The 12,842-nt window shown below is 32.8% G+C and overlaps 2 protein-coding genes across 12 annotated transcripts in view; one reads left to right on the plus strand and one right to left on the minus strand.

Moving 5' to 3' along the window:
* LOC143202962 (SH2 domain-containing protein 4A) overlaps nt 1-5,998 on the plus strand; it is a 175,571-nt gene extending 169,573 nt beyond the window's left edge. For all 6 annotated transcript variants that reach the window (XM_076415029.1, XM_076414996.1, XM_076415006.1 and 3 more), the window contains one exon: nt 5,387-5,998. In XM_076415029.1, coding sequence (XP_076271144.1) covers nt 5,387-5,499 — 113 coding nt within the window. In that variant the 3' untranslated portion in view covers nt 5,500-5,998. The remainder of the gene's footprint in view (nt 1-5,386) is intronic.
* Nucleotides 5,999-10,329: 4,331 nt separating this feature from the next.
* The window catches only part of LOC143202934 (cyclin-dependent kinase-like 2), an 89,799-nt gene continuing 87,286 nt past the window's right edge, over nt 10,330-12,842 (minus strand). For 4 of the 6 annotated variants that reach the window (XM_076414977.1, XM_076414940.1, XM_076414968.1 and 1 more), the window contains 3 exons: nt 12,557-12,773; nt 12,422-12,501; nt 10,330-10,519 (listed from right to left, as the gene is read on the minus strand). In XM_076414977.1, coding sequence (XP_076271092.1) covers nt 10,430-10,519; nt 12,422-12,501; nt 12,557-12,773 — 387 coding nt within the window. In that variant the 3' untranslated portion in view covers nt 10,330-10,429. Of the gene's footprint in view, nt 10,684-12,421; nt 12,502-12,556; nt 12,774-12,842 lie in introns of all 6 variants that reach the window. The other 2 variants (XM_076414983.1, XM_076414950.1) reach the window with 2 other exon arrangements.

A 12,842-nucleotide genomic window follows, 5' to 3' on the forward strand; every position in this document is an offset into this window, starting at 1 on the left:
CTAACCCATAACTTTATATGCTTGCAATTGTTGGAGTAGATCCATTAACATCAGCATTCAATAAGAGTGTTTTCATTTAGTGGGTTATCGACTATACGGTCCAATAATCATCTATTGGCGGATGATATTTCCGCAAGTGAAAGCTCGTATTCCATGAAAACTGTTCTCCCAATCTACGGTTATTATATCGTCAAAAATTATTACTCCTATTACATTAGATGGTTTTAAAATAAATGGAGATAAAAATGTTGTATCGACGGTAGCTCGCTGTTAATGTTGGTGTAATTAATTTAATTGATATCTTAATTATCTGACATTTATCGCTCTACTGACGATGTTTATTTCGGAAATAATTTGATTAGAATTTTATTGCGTTATATATATTGGGTTTATAATGCAACTTTTTATACGATTTTTTGTATAAAAATTACATATTAATAAATATAAGTTTATTGGTACAATATTCATCTTCTATAATATAACAAATTTAATATGAAGAACCTTTTCTAAATATGTGTCAACAAAATAATAAGTTAATATTTATCAATATATTAATGTTACAATATCAAACCAAAGCTGTACATATGTAATAGTATATCTTGGTAGTGGAAAATTTTAGATGGTCCCAGCCAAACAGCAAGGAATCTATCAGGGAGGGGGGTTTTAATTAATAGAGATTAATTCAGTATAATCAAAGAATACAATTAAATCTATATGCATTAAGTCCGTGTGTGAAATCTACACATATACAACCATGTTTATATTCTCTTTTTTAGCAGTTAGTTTGGCCGCAATCATATTTTTATATGATTTTAATACAACTATTTTTAAAGTCTTTTTTATGTTGTATCAAAACTACGCAACGGATTTTGATGCGGTGTTTTTCAATAGATAGAGTGATTCAAGAGGAAGGTTTATATGTATAATACATGCATAATATACTAAGGCAACATTGCTAATTTTAGAGGTTTCTAACGTGATGTCGTAAATTAACCTATTTTTTTAGGCTTATTTAGCAATTAGCAAAAACGCTGCCTAGCCCTACGAGTTAGATCAAATTAATGTACTACAGTATTGTACACCATAAAAAGGTCTACAAAAAAGTCCGCGATGGTATATGTTTATCTTTTAGGGATAACCCACATTAACCATTTTTATTGTTTACTTTTTACGTGAGAAAATGGCTTATTTACGCAATTATTGCTTATTGCTTATTTTAAGCAATACGGCATTAATCCTTATAGAATTAAGTACCTTAAATACAGTGTGCAATTAATATAGATCGATATGGTTCCTTACAGCATGTAAATTAAACAAATATTTTCGGAGATATTACAAATTTAAAATTTGCGTTTAAAAATGTGTAATGTAATAAAAATTGTATGAATTTAGATATTCCAAAGATAGCAGGAAATCTTCATAGTAAGTATAGGGGAATAGGAATTGTTTTACTCCAAATTTAATGCGTGCAGGCCAAGGGCAGTAATGAATGAACCAAAAATACTGGATCGATTTTAATCACGTTTTCATTGAGTGGCATAGGCATATATATTTTATGCCCGTGCAAAGTTGGAGCGGGTCGCTATGTTTTTATATACAACGTTCATATTTTTTCTGTAGTGTATTTAATTTAGTATCATCATTGCACCCGTGCGAAGCCGGGGCGGGTCGCTAGTAGTATATATATTTTAATGCATTTTATTACACGTTCACGCATTTCTTTCACTTTTTATCAATTTTACAAATGCCGGGATTAATTTTAACACTTCCCTGCAATTTTAAATGTCCCTCACCCTTTAATGCACTCCTATAAATTTCTGATCCACTACACTCAAAAACTGTGAGGTATAGTCACATAAAGGACTTAGAGTTCTATTTACATATACCTTTACTTTCGTAGTTTCATCACACTTCCTCATATGTCTCTTCAGATTAGATTTTTTGACAATTTTTATAAATATTATAAATATTAATTTATTAATATAATCAAAATATGAATAATATAAGAACAAATGAATTATAAACAACCAAATCCTTACGTCAGAGTACGTCGGTGGCAAAAAGTATCGATATAACCACATATCTTTACTACTCCGACGACCAAACAGAAAGGTCATTGCTTTAGATATATTTTAACAAGCCTAAGCTGCAAATATCATTTTGTTCTGTGCGAAATTCAACTATTTCTGTTTCTTTATAGTTCAATCGTTTTTCTGAATTTGTCCACATTTTATACTTTAAAATTCATAATTAACAGGCGAAATAAGTGATTTTGATGCTTTCGCGTGCAACTTTATTCTTTACTAACTGTAAACTGACATCATATGGTATTGACAGGCGAGAATTTGATGAGAATTTAGATCTTAAAATAAAAAATGACGAATCCGCAGAAATAATATATTTTGAAGAAACAATAAATAAACTACAATATTATAGGATGTCTCTTCAAAATAAATCACTATCACAATGCTCCATCATTGAGTCTTCTATCTACCGCCGATTTTCCTCCCTGGAGATGTAATCTGCAACTATTCCAAAATGTCGGCTACCAACACAATTACTAATATAAATAGAAGGAATAATAAAACTCGATAAGTCCTTACTAAATTCATGTATTTCTATTCAGATAAATAAATTAATTTAGATAATATGAATGTACTTACTAATAAATTAAATCGAGATAACATTAAAGATCAACCTTCACCTTTACAACGAACGGTAATAAACAATAAATCGTACAATTACATCAGAGTAGAAATAAACCGTAATGCATATGAACAGCGCTGTAATTAACAAAACAAAAGCATTCCTAGAAAACCAGTAAAGTTGGGTATCCGTCTGTAAAGGGCAATATATTCAAAACTAAGCCGACTAGACGTAAATTAGTGGTTTCACTGGTCGGCTAGTGCTCTATCGGTTACATTCCTACATTGATTATTTTAAACTCGCACCCGGGGGGTACAGAATTTCGAGCAACCGACCGTTTAGGCTTAAGTGGATTTTTTTGAATTCCTAAGTGGGTGTGGTTACACACGTTGGGGCAATAGTGCTGGTTTTCTTATAAGCTATATTATAACTATATTGTATTATGAAATTCCTAGTGTACCAGAAAGTTATTACCTTATTACCTACTTAAGTATGTAATATTATGATTTCACACATATATCATTTTATTCTACTGCCATCAAGCATCATTGCATCTTACGGTCAGCATGCTCTAACCTTAAAAATCGTTTTTTGAAAATTCAGCCGTGATGATTTTGATGAGCAAGACAAATAACGTTCTGGTAGACCGACAAAAAAGTTTGAAAATACGAAACTGCAAGAGTTATTGGATTAATATCCAACCTAAACTCAAAAACAATTGACAGATGCGTTAAATGTGGTCCAAGAAACAATTAGTGACTGATTACGTGCAGCGGGGAAATCCTGAAGATCTGAAGATGAGTACCACATGAATAATCGAGAAATCATCTGCGAAACACTGCTTCAAAGATATGACTGAAAGATATTTATGCATCGAATAGTGACCGGTGGTGAAAAATGTATTTATTTTGAAAGCCCTAAGCGCAAAAAATCTTGGTTATCACCTGACGAAGACGGCCGATCGGCTACAATGTCAAATAGTTTTGGTTGCAAGGCAATGCTCTATGTTTGGTAGGACTAGAGTGGTATAGTGTATTACGAACTGTTGAAACCTGGTGAAACAGTTAATAGTGATCAATACCGACAACAAATGATCAATTTGAAGAATGCATTGATCAAAAAACGTCCAGAATGAATGGTATGCCCCACCTATGCTCTCCAGACCTTATACGGTCCGATTATCATCTTTTCGCATCAATGGGAGAGACGTTTGCAGAACAGCACTTCGTCAATTTCGAAAATCTTAGAAAATGGCTCGATTAATAGCTTTGCTTAAAGAATAAACAGTTTTTTTGGGATGAAAGATAGATTTTGCCTGAACGATGGCAAAATATATATAATAATATATAATGGCCATACTTTGATCCAATCGTATAATATTGCATATATACATTTTCTTTTAAAATTTAATGTTCTATTGTGAAGATTTATTTTATTCAAAGTATTGTCGTCTTTTAGACAATTTACGGATTCCATCTCAAAAATAATGAATCTATTGGGGCTATCCACAAATCGATGAACGAATTTTTGGTGTCTTTATAAGAAGCGCCTTAGCTCAGACAGATCACGAATCATGCCGGAATAAGTAGTAATCAGAAGGAGCGCAAGATCTGGAGAATGCGGCGGGAGAAGTAGCATGTACTATTTTAATGTTTCTAAGTATATTTTTATCAGTTTTACAACATGTGGTAGAACGTTGTCATTCTGAAGAATAACGTAGTGATGTTTTTGTTCGTACTTCAGCCTTTTTTCACGACACGCTTTTCAATCGCGCCTTCAAACCTTCATCTTCAAGAACTTTTGGCTGTTCAGAACGCTTTTTATCTTCTCCGTCACATATGATTTATGTTGATACAAGAGCCAATGTAGGAAAGAAGAAGAATAACTAGTACAGGGCGCTGTAATTTCTATTGAGGCTGTTCAGAAATGTATAAAAGACCAGAGATATAAATACAGTTCCTTTTAGTCATAAGTCATAAGTGGTATTATTTACTTCATGACTTGAAAGAACAAGTTATGAAGACTGGTATGGTAACCAACTAGGAAAAGTTTAATGGATCCATACCATTTTATAAAGGCAACCCAGTGGCATAGAATAAATTCATTCGAAGGCAAATACATATGTATGTTTGACAGCCCAAAAACAAACTAAATAATTGGTACTAAAAGTAGATAGTGTTTTGGCAGCCATTGAGAATTATGTCTAAAGAAGAAAATTAATTATTACATTTGTTTATCACACAATTGTGCAGACGTATCCATTTAAATAATTAATTAAAATTAAATTCTCGCCATGTAGAAATAGAATTGTTCAAAGTTCAAAAAAATCTGTATATAGAATGTAATAGTTTTGTTCTGGCACTTTAAATGTATTTTGTAATTTTTGTTTATAATATTAATTAGGTTAAGTTGTTTGGCTCATTTAAAATGAGATGTGGTGTTAAATATATGATTTATATCGTTACAAGAGCCAGTGTAGAAAAGAAGAAAAACAACTAGTAGAGGGCGCTGTAATTTATATCGAGGCTGTCCAAAATTGTATAAAAGACCCGAGATGTAAATAAAGTTTCTCTTTTGTTCCAAAGCCATAAGTGATGTTATTAATTTATAAGCCTGCTAATATAAACAAAAGTTTAATATGATATTAAGTTTGGAAAATTATATAGCGAAAATGCACGTATTTTAATTAGTAATGAAATAAGAATTAAAAACAAACTAAATCGCATATTTTTAATTTCAGGTGATCTCATCAAGTATTATCAGAATCAACCACTGACGGGTGGTGAGAAACTGCTACGTCCCTGCCCGAGAGATTCAACAATAGCCATCGACGAGCTGTTCCCGACCAACTAAGGCCACGGCGACCAGTTCTACACCTTGTATAAAAGACTCTGTGATCCATTTGGCATTTTGCAAATCCCAACTTACTTTTAGCTTATCGGTTGCGTTATATAGCAGCCATTATTCTACTCCTAACCATATAAGTGTACTCCTGACTTAATCAACGTTCGTTTGTTGTTGTACATGTGATAAATCCGCGTCAGGAACAACCGAAGATCGCCCACGATTAACATTTACAAATTTCATCTAAGTCTAAGAAGTCGTTACGAATACTATTGTTCTTACTAGGATTAATTAGGATAGTTTTAACGTTCGCAAATAAACTGCCTTCATCTCATTAAGTCTTAACTGTTCTTACAAGACTTTTTACATGTATTTTTTCTAGAAATACTGTTTGTAAGTTTTGATATTTAACGTAAATGGTGTGCCTTTGCATGAATGTATTATATTTTATGTATGTCATTTGTACTGAATACTGATTTTCATGAGAATAAATACAATTTTGTAATAAGTGAGTGTTAGTAATTGCCCAGGTTTGTGTTTTTTTTAATCTGAAATAAACTTAACGAATATAATTCTAATAACGAATAAACGAATGTATAACACTGACGGATATTCGGTCTATAGATTAGTTTTAAAGGATTTTAAAAATTTGTATAACCGCTACTTTTTTCCCTCTCTCAGACTATTTAAGAATTCCATCTCGAAAGATCGATGAAACAGGTCAATTGAGAAGTCCCAGGCCTGACACATAGATGGCGCTACTAGAATTAAATCCATAGGTTTTTAGTTAGCTCTAACCCTCAAAAGATGCGTGTATAAATTTGACAGCTGTCGAATCATTAGTTTGTGAATTATAGCATCTTGTCTGAAGCAACTTCGTTTATCGTGTTATCGTGAAAAGAATGGATAAAAAGAAATTTCGCGTGTTGATAAAATACTTCTTTTTGAAGGGAAAAAATACAGTTGAAGCAAAAATTTGGCTTTCCGAACATTACCCCAGGAAAATCAACCATCAAGAATTGGTATGCTAAATTTAGACGTGGTGAAATGAGCACCGAAGACAATGAACGCAGGGACGCTCAAAAGAGGTTGTTACCGAGGAAAACGTAAAAAAAATCCACAAAATGATTTTGAATTAAAATAAATTGAAATTGGAAAAAATAACAGACACTCTAAAGATATCATTCATGAATATTTGAGTATGAGAAGGCTCTGTGCAAAGTGGGTGCTGCGCGAGCTCACTTTTGACCAAAAACAACGACGAGTTGATGATTCGGAGCAGTATTTGAAGATGATCAAACGTAATAAACCCGAGTTTTTGCGTCGATATGTGACAATGGATGAAACATGGCTCCATCATTTCACTCCGAAGTCCAATCGATAGTCATCCAAGTGGACTGCACACGATGAACCCGCTCCAAAGCGTGAGAAAACGCAACAGTAGACTGGTAAGATTATGGCGTCTGTATTCTGGGATGCGCATGGAATAATTTTCATTGACTATCTTGAAAAAGGGAAGACCATCGACAGTGACTATTACATAACGTTATTGGACCGTTTGAGGGGCGAAATCGCCGAAAAACTGTCGCATTTGAAGAAAAATAAACTGTGTCTAGGCATGGTACTGTCGTTGATACGGGACAATGTGTCAGCGATGTTATTCTTGAGTCCAGCGATGTGTCGGATGTCTGTCGGATATCTTCACCAAGACAATACACGGTCTTACAAGTCAGTCAAAATCCACGAATAGGGCTTCGAATTGCTTCCTTATCCACCGTATTCTCCATGTCTGCCCCCAGCGACTATTTCGTGTTCTGAGATCTCAAAAGATTGATCGCTGGGAAGAAATTTTCGTCGAATGAAGAGGTGATCGCCGAAACTGAGGCCTATTTTGAAGCAAAGGACAAATCGTACTACAAAAATATATGAAAAGTTGGAGGGTCGCTATAATCAGTGTATCACCCTTGATGGGAATTATGTTGAATAAAAAAAAGTAATTTTGCCAAAAAAATGTATTTTACTTTGGTAGGCCGGGGACTTTTCAATTGGCTTGTTATACCAGTGTCCGATCACAGCGACTTCCTATTATTTTGGTGAGTGTCTAGAATCTGTGGTTATTTTCTCTGGCGTTCCAAATCTGACCACCCATGTTCCGAAGAATGCATCGACTATGGTGTTTGCTGATATGTCCTTAATCGATGTTGCTTCAGGCCACCGTGTTAATCTGTCGATCATTGTATCGACAGTATCGATAACCTTGAGAGAGATGAATCTCTCGTCGGTATAGCAACATGTAGAGGTTTTCTACGGACGTGTCTGCTGGTCTTCGATCCCTGGCACGGTAGACAAGTGCGAGACCAGTTCTTGATTTGTTTGTTCATACCGGGGTTCATATAAATTTGTCAACAATGTTCTTTAAGGGTTGCGCGGCAACTTCCGTGTGCGTTGTTATGAAAGACGTCGGATATTTTCTTACGGAGAGTCTGCAGCATATATGGTCTGATGCTGGCATTTAACACGTCGCAATATATTGTTGTTTCTATGTTTTCCAACCGAAGTGTTTTTAACGTCAACGACATCGGCTTTCGCAACGGGTTGTGTAATTCGGCATCTTGTTCTTGTTCACGTGCGATATGTGCAGTAGAAACTGTGAGTAGGTATGGTCATGTCGTTGATACGGGACAATATGTCAGCAACATTATTCTTGAATCCAGCGATGTGTCGGATGTCTGTTGTGAACTGTCTGATCAAATCTAAATATCTCTGCTGCCGTGGCGATGTCTGGTCTGGATTTTGGTCAAAAGCGTGTGTTAACAGTTTGTGATCCGTGAATATTACTGTCTCCCTGCCTTCGATCATGTGTTTGAAGACCTTGATGGGGCCGTATATTGCGAGTAGTTCTCGGTCATTTGCTGTGCCTTCAGTGGAGATGGCAAAGAATCGGACTGTCTGAAGAAAACAATCCCCTAAAAGCCAACTTTGAGCGTTAGAACAAGTGTTGTGTTTCAACAAGACAACGCTAGGCCACACTCATCGTCAAAACCTCCGAAATTTTGATCTGGAGCTTCGTAGACATGCATCTTATAGTTGGGACTTGATCTACTTATGTCCATGGCGAATTATTTTATTGGTGAAAATTTGCCTAAGAGTCACTTGGGAATATCAACGAGCCCTGATTATTGACAATAAGGCAAGAGCTGTTATTATGGAAACACAATAAAATTATCTGCAATAGAGTAAGAATTAATATTATAAATACAAAAATAATGAATTTATTTTTACTAGACCTACCAAATATGAGCTATAAGTGTAACTAGACAAGCACAATGGTTTTTGTCAAGCTTGACATATTAATTATCTGCTAATTTACTTTAGAGCAATTGTTCTTATTCTGCTGAGGAAACAAGTTATTGAAACATTACAAAAACTCCTCTAAAACCAACGAATTATTTTAATTTTAAATTAAATGTTCCACTCAATATTCAACCAAAGCTCCATATTGGCCATATATCTAGTTCTAAAATCTTTGATGTTCATATATATCTACAATATTTTCTACACATTTTTCCAATCTTTCTTCCAACCTCTACCAACTTCATCAACTGCTAAGCTATCTGAAAGTTTTATTTGATTTGAGTTGTCACCTGTTAAAGTATATTCCTTCTTCTTGTTTTCCAAACAGTTATGTTAAGAACGAAACTTAAGTTGTCACTAGTTTTTAATGACATTCTTCTTTAATTACGATTAGTTATTCTAATTAAGTTGTGTTAAGCATTAAGGGACAAGAACACGTATTTTTTTGTATTTATATGAGATTCATTTTAGTTCAATGGCTCAAAAGTATACAAAACTAAATATAATAATTTACTAAAGTAAGTATTTTTCATTCAAATTAGCTAACAACCTATCATTATATGATAAGTTTCGTAATTCTTTGTCTTGTCGAATTTTTTGATCTTCATATGGATATGAAAGAAAATCATCGCTATAAGATTTTTAATGGATTTCGAAAGCAGATTTCTTGAAATCAAACAACAATATAATGTATCTGATAGTTTAAAGATTACGTTTCAAAATTAGCGATTTAGGAGTTAGGCTGGGTTGTTTATATCGAATTTTCACCAAAAGAAATCGTTGATCAAACAACAAGGAGCTATAGCGATTATACCCAATAATTAATTGTTTTTAAATCATTTTTATTTTATTAAAACCTGTTAAAGTAAATATTTTGTCTATAGTTAAAAGAAGGAATTTGTGTTAAGGACAGTAATGAAATATTACTAGTTTCTAGCGACTTTCGAGTTATGAATTTCGAGAAACCACGTTGTTGTTGTCTTCAACTGTTTAGATAGGTGTATTAAATAAAGCTATTTGTTAAAAATAATCTCTCAATGTCAATAAATAACAGCTACAAAATGATATAGCAGAATCAGCCAATGCTACTAAAAGTGTTCAATGGGTCTCGGTAGTGAATTTCTTCAAAACAAACAGGAAAAGAAATGTATATCGAACACTAGGTAATCCAGGTTTAGGTTTAGTGAGGAGCTTGGCTTAAGATTTATCACTCGCAAGCTTTTTGAGTAGATTTAAACCCAGTAGTTCCTCTCCTGGATCAGCTAGTATACAATTTTGTGCGATTGATATTTAGGGTGTATAGAAAATAAATAAAACAAAAATGGTGACGCCTACAATATCATTTGTAGCAAACAATCGTTATCAATCATGAAGCCTTATAACATAAAAATTGCGAAAAGAATGGCACTACTAAAAAAGTTTCATAATCCTCAGGATGTCAGTAAAACTAACCAGCATATTCATAACTAAAATAAAACAATTCCATGATTAATAATCTCATACTATATTTACAAAATAATAATTAATCATATGTATATAATACAAAAAACTACAAACTTTATTACAATGTTGTAATAATACAATTTCAGGAAAATTTGGACCTTTCCCTAACCGGAATTGGCAAACTTATGTCAAGTGTATTACGTTTTCTTTTGGCTTTCTTATATCGGTAAGCCTATAATAACGCAAGAAAATATCGTTAAAAACTAATTACATTGATTGATGTTTTAACTAGGTTGTTTTTTTTGTGTGTCGAGACAAACGGATAGCTTGGTATTTACAAAAAGCTGTGTATTTTTAAATGGTGGGCGAGTTTTGTGATACGGTTGATGGTATTCTCTGAAATAAAAAATATATTTAACATGAATTCTACCAGTAGAATTTATTTATTTCGAACTAAACATGCAGTAATATCTAATTCTCATTTTCCAATCAAAACTAAAATCATAATACCATAGTCAAGCTTCAATTATTTAGAATAGAATGATTAATGCATTCAAATTATATACACCAAAATAACTAACAGCCACACGTTACTAAATCTGGTGAGTAAGGAGGATGTTCTGCAACTGCGAATTAGTATTAAGTATCAATTATATTAACAATAAGAAACATCAGTAACAACCATTTTACTAATACGTCGGTGCTATAGAAAGCAAAAGGACTAGTTAGTTTAATATATATATATATTTATATATATATATATATATATATATATATATATATATATATATATATATATATAATATTTTATTTTTATAATTTATATAATTTTCATTTCATAAACAGTTTGCATAATTAACTTGTTTTTCTATTCTCGATAATTGTAGCATGAATTATGTAAGTTTATTGGATTACATGTATACAAGTGTGCGATGAATTTACTTTAATCTACTATTTATTGTACCAAAAATTGTTTCTTAACCTGATGGTCAATAAGACTGATCACTTATACAAAATTCATTCTAATATTTTGCTATTGTTTCTAATTTCTAGGAATTCTAATTCGACGGCAACGTTTCCCCATTTACTTTTTAGATTAAGTCAATTCTCTTTTGGACCAGCCCAGGCGAAAGAGATAATAAGCTGGGACTTTTTCTAGACAGTTTTAGTCTCCTATTGCCTGCCTGTGAATTACGGTGGTTTAATCTCAAACTATGTAAAGTAAAGACAAAGTGAGTCATTCAAAATGATCATGGATATCCCCCCAATCAGAGAGGGAAAAATGTATTAAATGTTAAAATATTTTATAAGGTTTTATCGCTAAAGTAAATAACTTCTTCTCTATTAACTTAACAGCTAATAGAGGTGGTGTTTCTTATAATTGTTGAGTGGATTTTGTGGAAACATCTCTCAGATTAAGAAACAATGACCTACCGTATACATTTTTCGTGAATACCTACTTTGAATTGAATGTGTGCAAACTGAAATCTAACTGTACTTTTGTTTACGTTTTTTACCATAATACAGGACAGTGTTACAGGAAATATGCTCAGAAACCTATTTTAATTATGTTTTTAACTGTGAAGTAAATGAATAGTAAACTTCAACATTTTAATTAGCTAAACATTATTTTATGAGAATTTATTAAGAAATTAAATGTTTGCTGTATTTTTTTTTCGGACAGTATCATAATCATAAGATCATAATTGAAAGCGGGAAATTGTATCTCTACACCAACATAACAACGGAATAACTGGATGGCTTCAGGACAAAAATAAACTATTTTTAACATCCTTGATTTACGTTTAGTACGAAATGAGATGTGCTATGTGATGAAACCTGTTGGAGAATTATAAAAACAGCTTTAAGATTTTACTTTTAATTCAACTTTATTCAGCAAAATAGAGAATAAAGCATCAATGATCAATATTATCATAGACATATTTTTTTAAAACAATAGCAAAAAACATGTATTGCAAAGAAACGTTATCAAAAAGATTTCAGAGATTCGTTTCCTCAACCTTATTTTCCTGACTTTAGACTACTACATAATTATTATCAATATAGACGCCATTTAGATATTATGTATGTTGAAGTTTACTGTTCACGTCTATATTTTACACCCTTAACTTACTGGAGACACTTCAGTGGATATTGGTAGTTCCAATTCCGGTATGCTGTTCTTCTTTTTTGTCTTATTCGGCGATATTGTAGCTGCAAAAACGAACATTAATTAAACTAGCCCATTTAAAGAAGATTGGTATCTTACCTCCTGGTAAGTTTGGTAGAGAGAAATCGTCGATTCTCGTTTTGTTTCCCAACTCTCTCTTTTTCAAGGTTCCATTGCTACCCGCCAGGTTACTGAACCAATGAGGTGTTGAGGCATTACTGATACCCATATTCGAATGATCCTGACTGAATATGTTTTCGGTGTTACGGTCCAACTTTTTCAGCAAATGGGCACGGTGATGCGTCAGGAGAGGAACCTTTAATATAAAAGAATAAATACAGTTGGTTAATTTTTATTAATGGTTGGTTATCGGTTGATTTAAGTT

Source organism: Rhynchophorus ferrugineus, unplaced genomic scaffold (assembly GCF_030347505.1).
Source record: "Rhynchophorus ferrugineus isolate W39M unplaced genomic scaffold, kcgeb_rfMv2 rfM1, whole genome shotgun sequence".
In the NCBI taxonomy this organism is placed as follows: Eukaryota; Metazoa; Arthropoda; class Insecta; order Coleoptera; family Curculionidae; genus Rhynchophorus; species Rhynchophorus ferrugineus.